This window comes from Zonotrichia leucophrys, chromosome 6 (assembly GCF_028769735.1).
Source record: "Zonotrichia leucophrys gambelii isolate GWCS_2022_RI chromosome 6, RI_Zleu_2.0, whole genome shotgun sequence".
NCBI lineage: Eukaryota > Metazoa > Chordata > Aves > Passeriformes > Passerellidae > Zonotrichia > Zonotrichia leucophrys.
The window spans coordinates 13305078-13326164 of record NC_088176.1 but is presented as its reverse complement, the minus strand read 5'-3'; the positions used below and the strand labels follow the sequence as shown (position 1 = coordinate 13326164).

The window sequence follows — 21087 nt, the reverse complement described above, 5'->3', positions numbered from 1 at the left end:
GTGCGGAGCGTCAGGGAAGGGCTGCTGGGGAAGCCTGGCTGGAGAAGGCCTGGAGGGCACAGCACCCTGCAGGGCACCCTCAGGTCAGTGGGTGCAGACTGAGCCCTGGCTGGGCAGCCAGTGGGCAGCAGAGCAAGGAATGCAGCAGGGCATGCATCAAGTCCCTCTGTGATGGTTTGTATTGCAGCCCCTGTTTCCAGCAGTTTCCTCTGTCTGGAATAAGATCCAGCTGGGTGATGGCAGAGCTGCCCTGATGGGAACATGGCATGGATATGTGGCAGGATGCTGGGCCATGTTCTGTAGAGGATGCCGTGGTCATGTCTTGTGGTCTGCATGAGCCTGTGTCTCAAAGCCAGGAATCAGTGTTCCCTCAGAATCATCCCCCCCATCTGGAGAAGGGACTGTGACCCCAATCCCATGGGAGAGGTCTGCACAGGGGCTTCATGCTTGCAAGACAAATGGCTTTCCCCATGGCTCAGCAGTGATGGTGCAGCTGGGACAGGCCTGATGCCACCTTCCCTTGCTCCCTGCAGCCTGGGCTATGGGAAACATCCTACCTTGGATCTCATGAGCAGAATGTCCTGATTCTGTACAGCCCCTTGGCCATCCCTAACCTCTGTGTGAGGCCACCTGACTGTGCAGGGCTCAGGGTGCCAGAGAGGGCCTTTGCCTTGGGGGCAGCAGCCATGTGCCTGGCTGCTGGGGCATGGGGACTGTGAGTCCCCAGTGTGCCCAGGTGCAGGTCAGACACAACACAGACACTTTGCCTGCCTGGGGGAAGCTCACTCAGAGCAGTTTGCGGTTGCTCAGGTTGAATCTCAGCACTGGCTGTGCTACAGCAAATGCTTGAGGTTGTAAAAGGATTCCCCATGCTGAGGCCCTCCTGAAACCCAGGATGTCTCTCCATGTCACATGGGCACTCTGTGCCTCAGTTTCCCTCCTTGCTTTTCCTGAGGCTGTTTTTCCTTTGGGCAGGGTCTCTTTTTCTCTAGGTGCAAATAACATCCCAGTTCCTGAGCATCCTTGGTAGCATTTAGTGGCTGTGAGTTGTGGCCAAGTAAAGGGTCAGTCCTCACCCTCAAACCAGCCTTTTTTCCCACCAAATATGTGTGCCATAAGGCTCTGTGCTTGCACCACACTGGCACAGGGACCTTCCTCCATAGTGCTGTGTTCTCCCGACTTAAATCCCTCTGCAGTTGCTGGCCAAGCAAATGAGCTTGTCCAAGGGGTGAAAGAAGCAGTCTGTGTCCTTAGACCAGGGGTCTCACAGAGGCAGAAGAATGCAGAGGGCCAGATTCAAGCATCCCTGGACATGTCCAGCTCCTGGCATGGCTCTGGCTGCATGTCTCCACCATCCCAGCCCCTGCTTCTCTTTGCTGGCTTCACTCCTGTCCTGGTGATCAATGGGCTCTGGTTGGGCTGGAAAGCAGCACAAAGAGAGGCATTTACAGCCCTGCTGTCTCTCCAACAGGGCTGTAACTCAGGCTCCCCGTCACTGTGGGGAATGGGAGGCAGGAGCTCCTGCTTTGGTGGCAGCAGCAGCACCGACATTTTTCCTCTCGTGGTAAATGTGTTACTTGGGGGTAATTTACCTGCTTATGTCAAGTTTTGAAAAGAAACAGACTGGCTGCTGAGCAGCTCCTGACACTTGCAGTGTGCATGGCATGAACACACATGTCTGCACAGAGAAAAGGAATCACCCAAGCTGGAAGGACCTGTTTGCAAATGCCTGCACTGGAGCTGCAGTCTCGGCGTGGAGTCAGTCTAGGACTGAGGCTGAGATCTTGCCACAGTCCATCCCTCCGGGGGATCTCCAGGGTCTGCAGCCACCTACTGGTCCTGGTAAGGCTGCCCGCTGCACCGGGGCTGCTTGGGGCTGGCTGTCCCGTGTCCCGCAGCGTGCCGGGGGCATCCTCTGCCCTCATCCTTTCTCCAGGTGAGCGGACCGGGGGCTTGTGGGAGATGCTGGTGACCTGCGGTCCGTGCCTGGAGACCTTGCTGGGGAGGGACCTGGGGCGGCTGAGATGCTGCTCCGGCCGCTCCATCAGCCGCAGTCTCGGCCGGCAGCAGAGGGAGCTGGAGGACCGGGGATGGCAGCGCGGGCAGGCGGAGGGAGCCCGGGCTGGGCTGGGCTGGGCTGGGCCGGGCTGGGCCGGGCTGGGCAGCTCAGGGAGGCCCAAAGCGGCAGAGAAAGCCCTCTTCACTCAGACCTCCCCCTGGCAGGGCAGCGGGAGTGGCCCCAGCCTGTCCCCTCAGCCCCGTGGTGTCACCTCTCATCACATCACCCCTGTGGGTGCCCAGCTCTGTGGTGGACACCTCCTGAGCTGGCCCTCAATCCCCTGTTTGGGCTTTAGGGTGTCAGCCCTGCTGTTTCATTGCCTCTGTGTGGCACAGCCCTTGTCCCTCCCTGGGACACAGTGCTCCTCTTCACCCTGAGGAGCTGCTGGTGCGACAGCCAGGTCCCCATGATCCTGGCTGGATGTGATGGGGGTAAGGCCTCCATTCCCAGGAATCATCTCAGGGCCACGGTGGGAGGGTCCTACAGCACTGGTGGGCACTTGTCACTGCTGTCCCCAAGTCTCCTTGCCCATAGGGAGCTGATTTATGTCTGGGCCAGCCTGGCTGACCTCGTGCCTGGGCTCAGGCATCATAACTAATGGCAGGTCAGTGGAGCTACAGCTGCAGTGAAGTGGCTGGTGTGGGTCAGGCAGGGGGGATGCAGAGCAGGGGGTGCTGAGGATCCCAATTCCAACAGCACAGCTGCCCAGAGCACTGAACAGCAGGGGTGAAGCAGGTGTAGCTCCCAGTGTACCCCCCACCCTATCCCCTGCTCCTGAGCTCTCTTTCTGACCATGCTCTGCTTCTGTTTTAACCACAGGATGCTCTGGTCAGTGGTACCAAGCCTGGAGAAGGGCGCCTTGCTGGGGGAAACTGAACACACATGGACTGATGGTTTCATGAACATCAGCTGCAGAGCCATGGAGGGCCCCAGGTGTCTGAGCCCAGCTCCTGCCCAGGACTCGGGGTGAGGAACCAGGAGGACCTGGTGCAGGTACAGCAGAGGGCAGTGCCACAGCTGAGGGCCTGAAATGTCCCTTTTGGACCGTGGCTCTCACCTTGTGCTTGATCCATGAGCCTTGGGGTGCAGAAATCTCCTGTGGGGGTGCACCCCCCTGTTCCCTTGTGACAAGTTTAGCTCCAGATCCCAGTCCCCCCTGTGCACGGCCCTGTGTCACTCAGCCCCACCTCAGCACGCTCTCTGTGTGCTCTGGCAGTGAGGATGTTTGTGGGTGACCAGCCCAGCATCCAGCCAGGCTGTGGGAGCTGAGCTTTGGGGACAGCTCCATCAGCTGCCATCCCCCTCCCTGCCTGCACCAACTGCTGGGGTGAGACCTGAACATGGCTGTAAACCTGGATATTCATGTGCCCACCAGGCAGCTGCTCTACACCCTAGCATGATGCCAGCCCGACCTGCCAGCCTGGGTGGTCTAAGCTGGCTGAGGGGAGCCCTTGGGGGTGCAATGAAAGGCACCCAATGCCACTCCTGGCCACACACTGAGCTCCCCTCTGTCCAGCATAAGGGAGAACATTTTTGCTGACCCTGTCTTTGCTCTCTGCTTGGGAAGGGGGAGAACAGCAAAACAAATCTGAGCAGGGCATTAGGGCTTTCCCAGGGATAAGCTGTACTGCCTGCTTGTGCTGGGATGGGCTCATTTTTGGTGGACAGTACAGCCAAGGGCTGGGGTGTGCAGGCTGCCAGCCCCTGGCTGGGCAGGGCTCTGTGAGCCCCTCCTGGCCCTGCCTGGCCACCCCACAGGTGCAGAGCATCTCTCACAGTCCTGCCAGGCTCCTGCTGCTGCTCACGCTGGAGGCTGTGCTGGTGTCCAGACTGCCACTTGTGCTTCCCACCTGCTAGCCCCCATTCCTGCTCCCATTTCCCAGCCAAGGAGGGTTACTGACTCTGCAAGGCTGCAGTGAGAGCTCCCATCCTTCTGAGCAACCCCTCCCCAACAGGATTGTCAAGTCCTCCACATGACCCCATTGTAGGTTACTCTTGCAATGTTACAGGGGTGATTTACCTTTTTTAGGGTCCTTCTTCGGGCTAAGCTGGGTTCAGGCAGCAGCAGCTTGAGGCCAATGCTTCAGCATCACCCTTGAGCTCTGCTCTGCCAGGTCCAGTGCAGCATCCAGAGCTCTCCCAGCTGGGGAGGGAAGTCTCCTGGCTGAACCTGCTGCAAGAACAGGAGCCTGGTGCATTCCCAGCTGGCTCTCAGCAAAGGTGATTTGTTCAAAATAATTTCCATGGCCTCTGCACTTACATTTCCTGCTGGATCCAGGAGAGCAGGTTTAATCTAGGCTGATAGGCAGCACCGGAGACTGAGTTTCATCCAGAAGAAGCTGTTGGAGGACTTTGCTCAGCTTTCACTCTGAATAGGCCTAAAATTAGATCTGGGATACAAAAGTTGATGGCAACAGATAGGTGAGTCTGGTTTCAGATTAGCAGCTTTTACAGCAGAGCTGGGATGCTCCCACTGACAATGGCTGCCATTTGGGATCAGTTTTGCTCCAGCAATAATTCAAGTTGTCAAAGTCCCTTTGAAGGCCTGGGCAGGTGAAAGGAACATGGGGAGCTGTAATAAGTGGAAGCCTTAAAAAGCTTCCTGAAATGACCAATAAATCCCCCAGGACATGATAGGAATCATTCAGGGATCTTTTCTGAACAAACCTAGCTCTTCATTGAAAAGGAAAAGTACTTTCAAAAGCATGTTCAGAGCAGCACAGTGTGGTTCCCAGCCTCTGTCCCAGCCTCCTCCTCCACCACCCAAGGACAGTGACATTCCCTGACAGGTCCCTGTGCCACTTGCTGTGTCCTGCCTGGAATCATTAAGATGTATGGTACAAAGCCAAATGAATGGAGAACCTGAGGCTGCAGACTGCCTGGCATGAGGTAAATACGTGCTGGATGTGGCCAGGACCTGCAGCAGGAGCTGTGCTATCCTGTGGGGTGTAGGGTGTGTGTGGGGCTGCATCCCCTTGGCACCACCCTCATCAGGTCTGGTGAGGGCTGGAGGTTGCCCAGACGTTCCCTGCATGTAGAAAAGATGGGAGAACTCCATTGGTGTGGCCCCCCAGCACATCTGCAAGGTGCAGCCTGGGATGGGTCCAGGCACACAGAGGGCCCTGGTGGCAGTGCCACTGCTCCTCTCTCAGGAGCTGGACTGGAGGCACTGCTGGGTGCCTCCACAGCCCACTGAGACACCCCACAAGTGTGACTCACATCTGTGAGTGCTCCTCAGATCTCCGGGGAGAGGACAGGGAATGAGCTGTCGCACATCTCTCTCTCCAGGTGCAAGCAGCCAAGGAGGCTGGGGATGTGGGTGGGCAGAGCTGGAGGGGGGACCAGACCTGCCTCCTTGCTGGGGGGCTGGGAGGGGTGAGGGGTGTGCGGGCAGCTGGGTGGCAGGGGGAGGTGTGGGGACAGTGGGGAGAGTGCCCGCCTGCTCAGTCTGGGTTGTGGGGTGTTTATTCCCACTGCGCTCCCCGTCAGGGGCTGGCTCCTCCTTTCCCCCAGCAGGTGCTCCCACCTCAGTGGCAGCTGCGGTCGTGTCGTTGTCCCCAAGGGCACAGCCATCGGTGTACTCAGCGGCTGTGGACACACAGAACTCCTGGAGGGACTGACCCCCCCACAGCTGCCTTCTCCCGCTCCTGTCCAAAAACCAATCACTGCTTCCCGTGAGCATCCCGGGGACCCCGGCCAGCCCCGTCACTGGCCACCCCAATGGCAGAGTTGGTGTCCCTGCCCCGCAGCCTGTTCCCACGGTGACGCTGTCCCGCCCGTCCCCTCTCTGCCGCGCGGCTCCCCCGCCGTTCACACGCTGCAGCAGATGGTGGAGGTGACATTTGTCTCCGAGTGACGCATCTGACGGTGGCCCTGTCCCCCCTCCTCCCTTCGCCCCGGCTGGGGGAACCTTGAGCCCACCTGGCAGAGGCAAGAGGGGCAGGCACGGGCTGAGGGATCCCCAGCCCCCCTGTCCTGCACACCCCTGACATGTGCACTCCTTGTCCATCTGCATCCCCATCACAGCCCTGTCCCAAGGCTCTGGGCCACCGGGCAGCTGGGGGACACCGTGCCTGAGGGCGAGTGCCCGTCCCCGTGGGGCGTTGGAGGGGGGCACTAGGTGGGAGCCGGGCACCAGGGACTCCTGTTCATTCTCCGTTTTCTGCCTTAATTAGAACCCGGAGAGACCAGGCGAAATCGCATTAGCGCGGGGCCCCGGTGCGCTGAGCCATCCATCTTTTTTTATTACAGCGTAATGGGGCTGCTCGCGAGGCGCCGTGCGATTTGTCACAGGCCTCGTTCCCTGATAACGGGCATTTGTCATCACTTTCTTCCCGTGTTAATGTCATCATCGCCGAGCTGACAGGCAGACCCGTTGAGGGAGCGCTGGCGACAGACCACATCCGTCAACCTAATATTTCCATGGCTGTGGGGATCAGCCGGGCTGCGAACACACATTAAAGCGCTTATGAGGGGAGGGGGGAAAAAAAGGGGGTTTTCATTAATTAAAATGTTAGTGTGAGAGTGTGAGAGTGTGAGTGTGTGTGTGGGTGGCACTGCGTGGGGACAGGGGGCCGTGGCGCAGAGGGCGCGGCGTGGGGCGGGTGCGGCGCGGTGGCCTTTTAACGGAGCTCACATCAGCTCCTGAAACCCATTTAAAAGATATTTGGGACTGGGGAATCAGCGGTGAGCACGGTGGAAAGGTCATTGTTAATAAGGGAGAGCACATGGGAGCACGTGGCGAGGGCGCAGGCATGGCCAGCGGAGGATGGAGGAGATTGTCATCCCCCTGGAGCGGGGGCATGCGTATCCCACCGGGAATAGTGGGGCCACTTCTGTCATGGAGTGAGTGGCCTCAAATCTACCTGGCAGAAGGATGAGGCAGGGGAAGGGAACCCTGCAGTGGGGTTGCTCCATAGCTGGCCAAGGGCAGGAGTGGGGTGTGGGATGGGCTGTGGGGCTGCAGCCCCCACAAACAGGGTTTGGGACAGGGCTCTGCAGCTGCAAGGCGGGCTTGTGGCAGAAGTCTAGAGGGTCAAACTTGGGGATGTTCCCCCCAAGCAAGCAGTGAAGACCTGCCCTCATCCTGAGGCCATTGACTGACAAGGGGGCCCAGGTCCCCACACCAGAATGTGTGGCTGTTGCCATGGAAATGGGTGGTGGTGACTGGGAGGAGCGGGTGTGTGGTATCTTGGGTTTTCCTGGCAGTGGGAGTTTTTTTTTTGGACTTCTCTGGGGTTCCTGTGTCATACAGAACAGGAAGGCTTGGTGGGCCACTTTTTATTTTTAAATTTTTTTTATTATCTTTTTTGGGTTTTTTGAAGATTTGGGGATGGGCATCTCCGTTAGATCTACCCAGTTCCCATGATATACTGGTGCAACCCCAATTTGCACTGAAAAATATGACTCCAGGAGCTCTTACACAAATGAGACCAAAGATGCTGCTTCCTCTGCTGACATCCCATTCTCAGGTTCCCTGGGAAAATCCCCCTGATGTTCCCGATCTGTGGCTGGACACAGTGTGTGCTGGAAGAACAGGCCATGGCAGGGCTCGGGCAGGCGTGGGCAGCGCTGAAACCCTGCTGAGTGCAGGCAGGGGGCTCACGGTGTGAAAATGTGGCTGCACAGAGCCTTCACCCCCATGTCCCCCATCCCAGGGATGGTCAAGAGCAGCCTGGGAAGAGAAACGTCCCATAGCCCAGGAAAGCTCACCACTCTTTCTTCCATTCTTTTTCTTCTCTTCTCTCCTTCCTCATTCCAGTCACAGGCGCTGTGTCAGGTTAGGGGTGAGGAGTGGGATGTTTTTAGAGACCTGGGTCCTTTATGTGTATGCCCATGAACACACACTGCTGCACACACATCTCCATAAGTCATTTCTGGGAGTGCACCCCAGCCTTTGGCTCACTGTGAGCCCTGAGGATGGGTAGAGCTGCGAGGGGGTGGTTTTTCCAGGTGCTGGTGAGGAAACTGAGGCATGGAGCAAGGATTTGCAGTCCTCATTCACATCAAACAGATCATCTCACCACCAGCAACATCCAACAAGTCTGCAGACACCAGGGAAAAGGAAAGTCTGTAGGAAATTTCTTAGGACTGCCCAGCAGTGCTCAGGCTCCCAACCCCGTGATATCCACAACACCCCCGGCAGCAAACCCTGCCACCAAACCTCCCTCCACTCCACTCCCCGCCATAAATCACTGCCCTGCATTGGCCGAGGACCTTTTAAAAAGGATTTATTAGGGGGGATTTGAGCACAGGCAGCGATGCGGTTTCATAAATCGAAAGGCAACAGCGCTGATCGCCACCGGCCGCCGGGCGGGGCAGCCCCGTTCGCGTCCCCGTCTGGGAGCGGCTCGTCCCGAATCCTCCCGGCCCCTCCCGGCTCCTCCCGAACCCTCCCGGCCCCTCCCGGCCCCGCTCCATCCTCCCCGCTCCTTCTCCCGTCTGTGGAGACCGCGAGTGTGGAAAATCCCCAGACAGGGAGTGTAAATGCTTGTTCTTTGTAAATGAAGAACATAATTAACATTAAATTAAGGTAATACAAATGAAGACAACACAGAGCCTGACAGGATGAGTGTTTGGGGAGGCAGTAGAGAGAAGTGATTCATATTTTTAATTTACTGTACAAATAGACTAGCAGGGCTGGGGGGAAAAGGGCCATCCAAGTGGAGTGGGGATTTTTTTTTCCCCACTGTTGTTTTGCTGTGCTTTAAGCACACAATGACTATTAAAGTCAACTGCCCATATAATAGGACATCTCCTACATGACTGCTCTCCGAGAGGCAGCTTGCTGTAGCAATAAATTCTGGGAGTGCCATCTGCTGGTGCACCCTCCGCCGGGCACCCTGGCTCCGGCCACCCGGCCCGGGCCGTCCTGGCACCCCACAATTGCTGCAGAGACTGCAGGGCACCAGCCACGGGCCTCAGGCATCCACACAGAATTGTTATATTTCTCACAGGGCAAGAAACACTTTCCTGCACCCAACTGTAAATATTTTTCATTATATTTTTTTTTCTGAAGTTGAGTGGGTATTGTTGGTGCCAGGGAAATATTTTAGGCTTTTGAAAGATCTGAATCATTGTTCTCCATCCCTCTGAAGTGCTGAGTTTCAGCTGAGTGCCTGCTATCCAGAACACAGAAAAAATCCCACCCATTTTAGATTTTTACCTGCACAAAGACTCTTGATCAGAGTCCATGAGAACTGCATGAGCAGGCTGGGCCTGGCTCTGCACTTTAAGGAGGTGAGAGATGTGGTCTCAGCCTGGGTCTCTGCTGGAGGATGACTTCCAGCCATGACAGAGCCAAATTTATCATAGCACAAAAGTTGCCACGGGGCTGTGACACCTGCAATGGACACACCTGCACTGCCTCTGTGTCCTCATTCCACTCCCTGGGAAACTCCTGACACCACCAGACAAAGGAGAAAGGCTCCAAGAGGAACCATTCCTTAATGAAATCACCCTTCCCAGGCAGAATCACCCTTCCCTGGGATGGTGCTGAAAGATTCCTCTGCTATGTCAAAACAGGAGAGGAATTTTCACCATTTAGGAGGAGGTGTCCTAATTTTGAATGTGCAATCTTTTCCTTCTGGGTGACTTGTATCCTGGCAGATATTATGTGAGCAGTGCCCATGGTCCAGGGCAGCCACTTGGCCAACTTGAACACTTCCAGGGCTGGGGCATCCTCACCAGTCTCACAGTCAAGAATTTCTCCCTAATATCTGATCTAACCTGCATTTTGTTAGTTTAAACAATTCTCTCTTGTCCTATCACTACATGCCCTTCTACCAAGTCACTTCCCAGTTTCTTGCAGCCCCTTTGCAGCCTCTTGCAGTGAAACCTCCCCAGAGCCTTCTCTTCTCCTGGCTAAGCGACCTCAGCCTGTCTTCACAGGAGAGGTGCTCCAGCACTCTGAGCACCTTCATGGCCTGTTCTGGACTTGCTCCAGCAGGCCCATGTCCTTCCTGTGCTGAGGACCCCAGAGGGGGACACAGCATTCCAGCTGGGAATCACTGCAGCGTACTTTAGGGACAGAACCCCTTGCCCTGTTGGTCAGACCTCCTGTGATGCAGCCTAGGCCATGCTTGGCTTCCTGGGCTGCAGGCATGGATTGCAGGGGCAGGTCAAGCCTCTCATCCACCTTCAAGTCCCTGAATCAGTCTCTGAACGTCTCAAACACATCCAGAGCCCAGGCTGCAAACACGGGGTCTATTTCCAAACCCAGCTGATTCCAGGCAATGTTCCCTGTGTCCAGCACCCTTCTCCTGTGGCTGCTAAGCTGGGAGCATGGACAGCCTTAGTGAGACCAGAGGCAGGGACAAATTCTGCACCAAACTCTGTGGGGCTGCCCCAGCACTGCTTTTTCTACACAGAATATGGGAGCACGTGGAGCACACAGGAACCCATCTCAGTCAAAACTGGTCCCTGGTGGAGCTCTGCAGTCAGGTGAGGTTTGTGGGGAGTGAAGGCATTCCTGTGGTGGTGACAGGGACAGATTGCTATTAGAACACCTGGTGAAACCAGCGTGAGAAGTTCAGCCTCAAAGCATCCATCCTCCAGGAGCCCACCTCAGCTGGAGCCACAGGGAATGAGGGCACTGGCAGGGTGTGAGTGCTCTTGTCTGACCAATCTCTGCAGCCACTTATGGCCTCACCAATCCCCAGATATTGCACAGGGACACCAGGGTGTCTCCAGCAAGCCTTAATCTGCTTTCCAGTTGGGATGTAACCATTCACCTTGAGCAAAGTGAGCTCAAGCCTAGAGAGCTTCCATGCAGATATCCAGTGACGGGCCATGACCATTTCCTTGAGGACCACCATTCAAAGTATCTGGAGAGTTCAAATGAGGGTCTTCTCTCCCATTCCACATTCCAGGGCTGAGCCCCAGCCCTCCATGTGAATACTTCAGCCTTGAGCCCACCCAGCCTTTAGCACTGGGCACACCAGGAGAAGGCACTTGTGCATTTGGAGAGAGCCACCTTCCTCTTTGTTTCTGCAAACCTTAAAAGGATCAGCAGCATTTCCAGCTGCCCAAGTAATTTCTCACACTCTTCTTGGCACCTTCTCCAGTTTTTCAAGGTCTGTTTGGACACTACTAGAGAATACATCCTTATCCTCACCAGACAGAACCAGTGCTTTTGGAGGCCTCAGTCCAGGGAGCTGGATTTCAACATGGGGAAGCAGTTTTGGACAAGGAAAAGCAGCTCAGAGCCCACCCAGCCATATCCTTGCTGAGAAGCCTGCAGTGGAGCAGCTGGGAATGCCTCCCTGGCAAGACAAGCAGAAAGGAAGCCCAAATCCCTCTTTTGTGAAAGTAAAAGGTCAGTGGCATGGGGCAGTTTGAACTACAACCAAAAAAAAAAACCACCCTTGCCCCAGTAGCTTCAGAAAAAACTGATGGTTGCCAGTGTTCCATGAGCGTGGGGGTTCCTCACCCCCAGGCCCTGATGGAAAAGAGGATGGTCATGTCCTTTGACATGGTACCCTCAAACAAGTCCCTAGGAACAAATGCATCCAAAAGATACCATAGAATTCTTCCAGTGACCCCCAGTCCTTGGAAAGAGGTCTCTTCTGGCTCTGGTGGCATCTAAAACCCTGACAGAAATGGGTCCTGACCCCACATTTCCCAGGTCTGCCTCATCTCCCTGGCCACTTAGAGCAGTCCTTGGCCATAAGGCAACATTCCCACTCCTTGGCTATGCCAGATCCCCAGGAATGGGGGGCTGGTCCCAGGGGGGCCATTGCCCTCACATGGAGGGCAGGGGGCATCCTCCAAGCTGCCCCACATGCTGGGTGGGAGAGATAGATAAATACCAGAATAAATAAATACAAGTGGCAAAGAGGCCTGAAATGATGCTGTCGTTTGCTGGGAATGAGAGACACAAGTGTAATTTAGGTTTTGATATTATCAAAGTCTCGCTGCTCTAAAACAGCAGGGCACTCAGTGCCTCATTAATAAAGGATAAACTTGGAGTCTATTTACAATGCACTTTTTGGGGTTATTTACACTCCATTATACATATGTAATGCTGCACATATTTACCGCTCTGTTCTGCTGCCGGCGCGGGGGAGGCGAGCGGGGAGCGCCGGGGCTGCAGAGCCTGACCCTGCTCTCACTGCTGGCCTGGGCACAGCCCCGCGTGCTCCAGAGTCCCAGGCTGCTGGCTCGGGATGGCAGGGATGGGAGCAGGCTCTGGGGAGCCTGTATGGCCCTGTCCCCACGGGCCCAGCACCCACACACAGCCAGCAGCGCCCTGAGGCCTTGCCAAGGGGTGCAGGAAGGGTGGGCTCCTCACTAAGAGACCACAAACACCAAACACCAAGCTGTGGACCCGTCACAGAGAGGGAAACTGGAAAAAAAAGGGCTAAATTATTTGCAACAAAATGATGTTTGTGCTGGCATGAGAGTGTTTTAGCCACACAGCCCCCTTTCCCCTCACCTGGGCTTACCTCTCACCAGAACAAAATGTTGTAGTTTTCCTGCAAGTGACAGCTTCTGGCAGGTCTGGGAACCCCATGGTTTACCAGGGTATTTGTGGGAGCTGCTGGGGGGGTCCTGGGACACAGGACAGCCTCTCCCTCCAAACACAGCCCCCAGGGTTCAAGGCAGAGACATGGGAGAGGTTGTGCTTAGAGAGCACCTTGGGGCCACAGCAATTCACAGGGTGCAGTAAGGGGATGAGGTTTATCCTGGATCCCTTGGGAATGTGCAGAGTTCCCATGGGAGCACTCTGTGGGGCCAGCACACGAGGCCGGGCACCAAGGGCTCCCAGCAGCCTCTGGAGGGGCACAGTGGCTGGACAGTCACCCCCAGCTCAGAGCTGCTCCATGTCCCTTCTGCAACAGCCTCCAGCTTTGCATGACCGACTTGGGGTGAGATGCAAGAGCCTGGGAACCATCCTGACCACCCTTCCCAGAAAATGTGGGGTGACTTTGACCTTTCCAGCCAGTCACAGCGGGGAGGAGGCTAAGCCCCTCTTCCCATTCCCTGATGCTGGAGAAGCACCTGCCCATTCCAGCACCCTCCTGCTTGCTGCCATTCCAGGCTAAACTTGCCAAACAATGGCTCTGGTGGCAATGCTCTTTATTAAACAGCTCATGCCAGGAGCCCTTGCCAAGGCCCCACACGCAGGAGTAAAGTGAACCCCCTGGTTCAGGAGGTCCCCTTGTCTCTGTGGGAGCATCTCTTCCAGCATGGGATCATGCCCAGCAGTCAGTGCAGCCTTGGTGCATCAATGGGGCTCATCCTGGGCCCAGACTGTGCCATGGAGAGACGTCCTGGGAGACTGAGAGATGACCAGGTTGGAACAAATTGGCCCCCACATCCTTCCCCAGCCCCGAGCCTCCTCCCCATCCCCATCCCCTTGCCCCCAGCCCACTGAGATCAGGGCAGGCTGGAGCCTGAGCCCTCCAGGGAGCTGCTCTCCAAGGTCCCGTAGCCATCGAGCTTCATCATGCCGATGAGCTGGGCTGGCACGGACAGCACGGAGCGGCGCGTGGCGAAGATGTGGCTGATCTCCATGAAGGTCTTGTTCTTGGTCTCAGGGATGACAAGGTAGACATACAAGGCCACGAGCAGGCACACACCACAGAAAACCAGGTAGCAAAAGGCACCGGCTGACATCTGGGGACAAGAGCAGGATGAGGCAGAGACACTGCCTGGCACTCCCAAACTGGGCATGGCACGAGGCAGAGCCACCCTGCCCTGGGCTGGCTCTGACCAGCGCTGAGCTGAGCCAAGAGCACAGGCATCCTTGCCCTGGCACCCCATCCCGGGAGAGCAGCAGGGCTGTGTCCGTTCCCTCCATCCCCCAGGGCCCCTCTGGACTGGCACCTGCAGGAAGGGGAAGATGAAGCCGACGGTGAAGTTGCAGAGCCAGTTGAGAGAGCCCCCCACAATGTAGGCAGCGGGGCGGTGGGACTGCGTGAAGAGCTCAGCTGTCATCAGGAAGGGGACACCAGCTGCAGAGGGAGGGGACACATCAAGGGATGGAGGACAGGGTGACCCAGGTACCCTTGGGGCCACCAGGTTCTGCCCACCTCAGTCCTGTGGCCAAGGGGCTGGAGCCCAGCAAGGCTCATGGTTCAAACTGGTGGTGCTGGGAGAGCTGGAGGAGACAGGGAGTGGTGGAGCAGTGTCCTACCCTTGGTGTCCCTTGGGATATGTCATATGGGGGGTGATGTGATGTCCCCTGGCACACCACACTGGCACATTGCAGGGTGCTCAGGCCAGTTCCCCTGGTTGCATGACTGGAAAGTTTCAGACTGAGTCAAAATAAAGGTGAAACATTTCACGTGGATCCTCATTTTCCAAAAATGTTTCTAAATGCTGATATATTAAATCTCATGGAGATCACAGGCATAGAGAAACATCTTCCTGGCACCCTCCAATAATGCCCTTTCCAGACTCCCTTGATCAAAACAGTTTAGAAAACTTCATTCTATCAATCAGCTTCTGTTGCCACTGTGGCTGATTCAGGGAGGAAAGAAGCAACCACTTTTCTGAGCATCACAATCTCGTGCAGGACACAGAAATACCATTTTCCAACCCGCTTTTCCCATGCAGAGTGAAAGAACCCAGAATGTATGGAAGTGGTTTTCCAAGCCAACTTGTAAGAGGTCTGAAAACTGGACACAGGGTGTGGCTATTTCTTCTAGAAGGACTTAGCCTCTCCAGCCAAGTGTCACTGAGCCAGAATCCTGGGTCCCAGGACTGTCCCTGTGTTGGGGGGCAGGATCCAAGGCCCAGAGTACCTTCCAAGACACACAGGAATCTGGCAGGGGATTGTTTTTGATATGGTGACATGCCTGGGGTCACAGGTGCCTCAAACAGGGCTGGCTGGACCTCTTTATAAATGCAGGGAAAAGATGAACCAAAAGCCAAGTGCAAGAAGTGAGGGAAGAGTGGGGCCCCTGACGGACTCTTACTCACAGCTCACCCAGAACAGAGATATATATTTTTTTTGTTTTAAAACTCCTATTCATCATTGTTTGTGAACAATGAGCCATTAAAATCCTAATTAAAGATGTAATTACAGTGAATAAAGTCTGGGCTGAGGATGAATTATAGATCTGTTAAGAGCTCTGCTAATACATCAACTGGGTAAACCAGTCCAGGTTTCACTCCTGGCTGCTGGAGCCTGCACTCCATTAGGGGCAGGACGATTCTCACCAGCTGCACTGTGATAGGAGCTGGGACACCTCCACAGAGGTCTGGGGAAGGCTGCCAGGGCTTCACTCTGCTTTCTCCTGGAGTGTGGCCCAGCAGGAGGGGTAGAGCGAGCCCTGGGGATGTGTGGGGCTGGAGGGGTTTGCAGTGGGCTTTCACTTGGAGGTACAGCATCATAAAGCAGGGCTGGACCACGGACACAGGGCCAAGGCTCAGCTCCTGTCACCTGCCTGCAAACCCTGCTGCTCTCCTGGAGCTCCCATTCCCACCCCACTCCCACCCCAGTGCTCCCCATTCCCGCAGCCCCAGACCCACCTGGTCCCATGCAGAAGCCAGCGATGATGCCGACCACGCAGGCCACGCTGACGTAGCGCATCCAGGGCAGGGCAGCCTGCGAGGGGACACCGGGCTGGGGACACTGCTGGGGCTGGCCCTGACCCAGCATCCCTCTGGGATGGTGGCTCTTGGGGACAGCGGCCACACAGGACACATTGGTGAGATGCAGACAAGCAATGGGTGGTTTGGGATAAGGCTGGTGAGGGTCAGCCTCAGCCAAGCTCAGCAGCTCCTGATGGTGCAGAATGCCCAGAGCCACAGGAGCATCCTCCGGAAGCAGACAGCAGGAGAAGGACCCTGTACCTGCCCTGGCATTTCACATCTGCCTCCCTGGGAACATTTCTGAAAAAAAGCTACCAGAAGCAGCAGGATTTTTCTCCTAGGGATTTGTATTTTCTTTTTTTGTTGCTGTTCTTGGTGCTAAACTTACCTTCTCTTTAGCTTTGAAGAGAAAGCATGACTTGGAAGGGCCAGCTCACCTCCAATTTCCACACACGCTCCTTCCCCCAGGATTCTAGCCATCCCTCCCCCACTGAGCCCCAGATACTGCCCAGTGGGGGCAGTGGCCAGGCCCTACCTGCAGCAGCAGGGAGATGGTGATGCCAGCTGAGCAGACCCCCATGGCACAGAAGCCGGTGATGATGAGGGGCCGCCGTCCCACCCTCTCGATGGTGAAGCACTGCCAGGAGAGAGCAGAGACTGACAGGGTGCTGGGCAGCTCCAGGGTGGGTGGGACCAGCCCTGAACCCCCGATCCAGCTGCAGGTGGAAGGATGCTCCGGGTGGTATCTGGGGATTGGGGGCAATCCCAGCTCAGAGTTCCAGGGTTGGGGCTGGGGCATGGAAAGTGCCAGGGGTGAGCATGCATGGGGCATGAGATGGGTCCCACAGAGCAGGGGTTAGGGTGCAGGGCTGGGGCGACCCACAAGCCACACTGGCATCAGTGGCAGGAGAGGAGCTGGGGAATGGGGTGTTTGTGGGGCAGCGGGCACAGCAGGGTGTGGGCAGGCAGCACAGCGGCAGTGGGAGCAGGCAGGGTATTGACAGCAGAACAAATGCCTGTAATTTTATAACCAATCTCAGCATGTCCATCAGGGGCCATTTGTGGGACTGCTCCCAAGCAATCTGGCTCTATGCTAGGCGACTTCTGGGGGGCTGGGACACCCCCACAGAAAGGGGAGGGGAGTAGGGGGTACCCTTCAGAGAGGCAGGGGACCCCACTCTGCTCTGGATTGGGCTGTGGGAGAGGGGAGCAGCCCTCCACTCATTCCCTGTTTTCTGGGAGCAGCCACCCCCATCCATCTCTGTAATTGTCAGGGAGTGGATTTAGTGCCGGGTGGCTTGGGCTGGCCCTGGGTGACACTTGCAGATGGGACAAGGGCCATAAATCTGCCCGGCCCAGTGCTAACTCTCTGGCTAAATGAGGGCTGGCTGGGCTGGGGGGGCTGCTAGCCTGGGGCCAGGCCAGTGCTTGGCTGGGGGCAGGGGAAAAGGGAGACATGTGGCTCTGCTAACAGAGGGACAATGAAAGCGAGAGCCAGAACAAACTTCTTGTCCTCTCCATCATCTCCAACCTTTTCTTTGTCTGCCATCTCTACCCAACCTCCCTGCTACCCTAAAATTATCTCATCACTCCTAGATGTGACTCCTAGATGGAGCCTGTCTCATCCCATCTCCCATTTCCATGCCAAATCCTTTGCCCCCCACAAAAGGGGCTGTGCTGTGGCACAGATGATATTTGGGGGTCCACTCTGTCCCCCTGTTTGGTGGTGCTGGGAGCTGCCAAGAGGGCTCTGGCACAGAGGGGCTCCGTCCGTCTGTCTGTCCCTCACTCACCCCGATCAGCCCGGCAACGACCTCGATGGCGCCGGTGCCCATGGTGGTGTAGGGGATCTGGGACACGGGGATCCCGGCGTTCTCGAAGATGGTGTTGGTGTAAAACCAGATCTGCCAGGAGGGGACACAGCATGAACAGGGGATGGGGCACTCAAGGAAATGCCCAGTGCCCTGCCAGGTGTGAGCTCAGAGCCTGCACAGCTGTGCTGGGCCAGGAGCGCGTGGGGCTTACGGCGTCGATGCCCGAGAGCTGCATGCCGGCGTTCAGCACTGCCACCGAGAGCGTCTGCCAGCGCAGCGAGCGCTCCCGCAGCAGCTGCCACACCGACGCCATCTCCACGCAGGACAGTGACCGCTGCTCCTCCTGCATCTCCTCGATCATGTCCTGGACCTCGGGGCTCCCCAGGAACCGCTGCAGGGCTGTGGGCAGAGCGGGCTATGGACACGTGTCCCCAGCACAGGGCACAAGCTCACAGGTATGGCACCAGGTAAGGGCTTGGATCTACCCTGGCCCAACCTCCCCAGCAGCCTCCCTGCGGGGACCAGCGTCCATAGGAAATGGGGAAATCCTCACACCACAGTGCTGGGCACCATGGGAATGCTGTGGCACAATCAGATGTGACACAAGGGCTGAACCATCAGGATTGTGTTGGGCTGTCAGGTATGGGCATGCAAGAATGTCATGAGGAAGCACCTTGGTCTTGGAGGACCTTTGTGAAGCACCCTGCACCTTTCAGAGCCAGTCTGCCCAAGGATATCCCCTCACCTTTGGTGGCCCCACAGATGTCATTTCTCTCTATCAGCAGGTACCGAGGGCTCTCAGGGAAGCAGTGCAGCAGCAGGAGCTGGAGGGAGGCAGGAACAACCACCACTGACAGGAAAAGGGGCCAGAACCTGTCCTGGGAGGAGTTGAAATGGGATGTGTCATGGAGAGAGCAGAGCAGTGTCCAGCATGTGTGGGCTGGGGTACTGTGCTCACCTTGCCCAGCAGTTCTGGCAGGCCCAGGACCTGGGCAGAGAAAACCCCCAGGCAGATGAAGATGCTGGGCATGAGGCCTAGGAATCCCCGCAGGTTCTTGGGAGCGATTTCTCCCAGGTAGAGGGGGACCACACTGAGACAGATACCTGGGGGCCACAGGAGGGACTGGGATGGCAGAGGCAGAAGGGAGAAGCCAGACCCTAGGCCCATCTCCTCCCATGTCCAGCATCATGCACAGTGGGGGCCCCGTGGCGTTGGAGGTGGCCCTGGCTGTACCAGAGAACCCCTCCACAAAGCCTGTGGGGATACAAAGCCCTCTTCATCCCCCTAGGAATGGCTGTAGGGGACTGAGCCATGAGCAAGGGGCTGTGCCCAGCCCAGGGAGCACCCACCTGAGTGGATGCCCGTGATGGAGCGGCCGATGATCACCATCTCGGGGGATCCCAGCTCCCGGCTGAAGCCCATGAAGCCGCCAGCCAGGAGGACGAGGAGAGCGCTGCGGCTCAGAGCCCCATTCCTGGCAGGCACAAGCAGCAGCAGGGAGCTCCTGCAGTCCCACCCCACCTCTGGAGCACCCTGGCCCTGGTGGGACACCCTTACCTGCCGTAGCGCTCCACCAGCAGCCCCACGAGCAGCGAGCCCCCCAGGCCGCCCAGGGCGAAGATGGAGACAGTGAGGGCGTAGAGCAGGGTCAGGGGGGCAGGGCCCAGCCCATGCCCGTAGCGCTGGGACCACGTGGCGTTGTAGAAAGCCTTTATGTGCTGCAGGGCAGAGACACACACGGGCACCAGCTGTGCTGGCAGAAAGGGGAAGGCAAGGGAAGAGAGGACCTACAGGGACAATATTGTGGGTTTAACAGCATTAAAGGAGATGCAGGGCAGAACACGTTTGGGGATGACTGGGATGTGCGTCTCGTTGCTCAGCAAGTCTCAGCACCTGAGAGGCCTAAGGATGGCTTAGGGATACCAAAGAGAGCACTCAAGCTGGAGCAGGGAGGTTGTGGCCAGCTTTCCAGGCCCTGCTTTCCCGGGGGAACAAGTTTGGAGTACATGAACATGGATGCTGATGTCCTTCCCCTGCCATTCCTCTCTGGGTGACTGCTCAAGGAAAGTGCCAGTGTTTTGATGTGGGGCTGCTGGACAGCTGTCCCTCCCCCCTCCAAGGGAGGGATGCATGGCTGTTTTCCCTGCTCCCAGAGAGGCTGCCCATCCCTTACCTCCGCTGGTGAGTTCACCACAGCAAGGTTGTAGCCATAGAGCATGGAGGAGCCAAAGGATACCAGAAGGGTGACAGACAGCAGGGGGAAGGTGAGACGCTGGGAAAGAGGAGGAAGGGTCAGCACAGTCCTGGCCAGCAGAGCCAGGAGCCAAGGTGTCATGGACTGCCCCTTTTCCAGCAGGGATGACCCTGGCCCAGAGCAAAGACCCCAATGCAATGGAATCCTGTGTTGAGCACTGCTTCATGCCAGTGCCCAGCACCCAGCCCAGCTGATCCAGCTTCCTCGTGGCTGGTCTTGTGGCTGTGGTGTGAGGTTTTCTACCGTGGTGGTGACCCAGTCTGGGTAACCTGGGCACCCCTGCCCAGCTGGGAGGGGCAGCAGATGGAAAAAGGAGGGACACCAATCCCCCTACCTCAGTGGAGCAGCTAAGTGGCGCTGCTCTGAGTGGCCCAACACCATTGAAATGTTCCCGTGGAAGGTCCCAGCGCACCCCAAAACACCACCCGGACCCACCTCCTGAACCCTCATCCCCTCCAGCGCCTTTGCCTCCCGCTCCTGCTGGGCTCCTTACTGCGGAGAGCCGGGGGCTGTGGGGAACAGCCCCATTGCAGCTGTACCCAGCCCAGCCCGGGACCGGGGCGCTCAGAGCATTCAGAGCAGCCCCAGCTGCAGGGACAGCCTGGGGTGCTGCAGTGAATGTCCGGAGCGATGGATGTCCCCGCAGGGCGCGGACATGGGACGAGCCTGTGTCCCCAGGAGCAGCCCCGCTCCCACAGCCCCAGCCTCCCGCACGGTAGCCGGGTTCGTAGCACCCAGCAGCTCCCGGCTCACGCACAGCAAATCCCCCCTAATCCCATCAGGAATCTCAAGCCGGGAGAAAAGGGAGGGGGATGTCAGGCCGAGGGGTGTCAGGCCCGGGGCTAGCGGGGCACAGGGACTCTGTGGGGCAGACGGAAGCAGGGACGGGCAGCCCTCCCGGCCCGCAGGGAGCTCACCCCGGTGATGTCCCCGCCGGGCCGCGGGGTCCCTTTCCCGAGCGGCGGCGAGAGGCTGCGGACGGAGCGCGGGGAGGGACGAGGAGGAGGAGAGGGGGAGGAAGGCAGCCCCGGTGCGGCGGCCCGGCCGGTCTCTCCCATTTTTAGATGGAAGAAGGAGGAGGTGAGGGAAGGGAAGGCAGGGCAGGGCAGCCCGGGAGCCCCCGGGGCTCATTGGAGGCGCCTGAGCGGCCGGAGGAGGAGTCCGGGAGCCTCTCCCCTCGCCGGGGGCAGGGGCAGCGCCTCCGGACTGCTCAGCCCGCGCAGGGGTCACGGCCCAGCCCGGGGCAGCGGAACCACTGAGGTGATGCTCGAGATGCTCTGCCACCTCTGAGAGCTCTGGCATGTCCCCTCTAAACGGGAGAGACCCGGGAACCGTAAGTGGGGCTGCAGCACTGCCCCATCCCCGAGGCTGGCGGCGCGGGGGCGGCCCCACATCACCCGACACCCCGATCACCCCC

The 21087-nt window shown here is 57.5% G+C and overlaps 1 protein-coding gene across 1 annotated transcript; it reads right to left on the bottom strand.

Annotated features, from left to right (window-relative positions):
- Positions 1-13132: 13132 nt before the first annotated feature.
- LOC135449549 (solute carrier family 2, facilitated glucose transporter member 5-like) lies at positions 13133-20801 on the bottom strand. Its single transcript, XM_064716675.1, is given in 13 exon segments — positions 13133-13678; positions 13889-14016; positions 15539-15614; positions 16137-16238; positions 17395-17505; positions 17627-17814; positions 18161-18293; positions 18374-18519; positions 18766-18890; positions 18974-19134; positions 19590-19688; positions 20588-20755; positions 20757-20801. Coding segments are annotated over 13 exon segments (1722 nt in total). The 3' UTR covers positions 13133-13438.
- Positions 20802-21087: the final 286 nt, after the last annotated feature.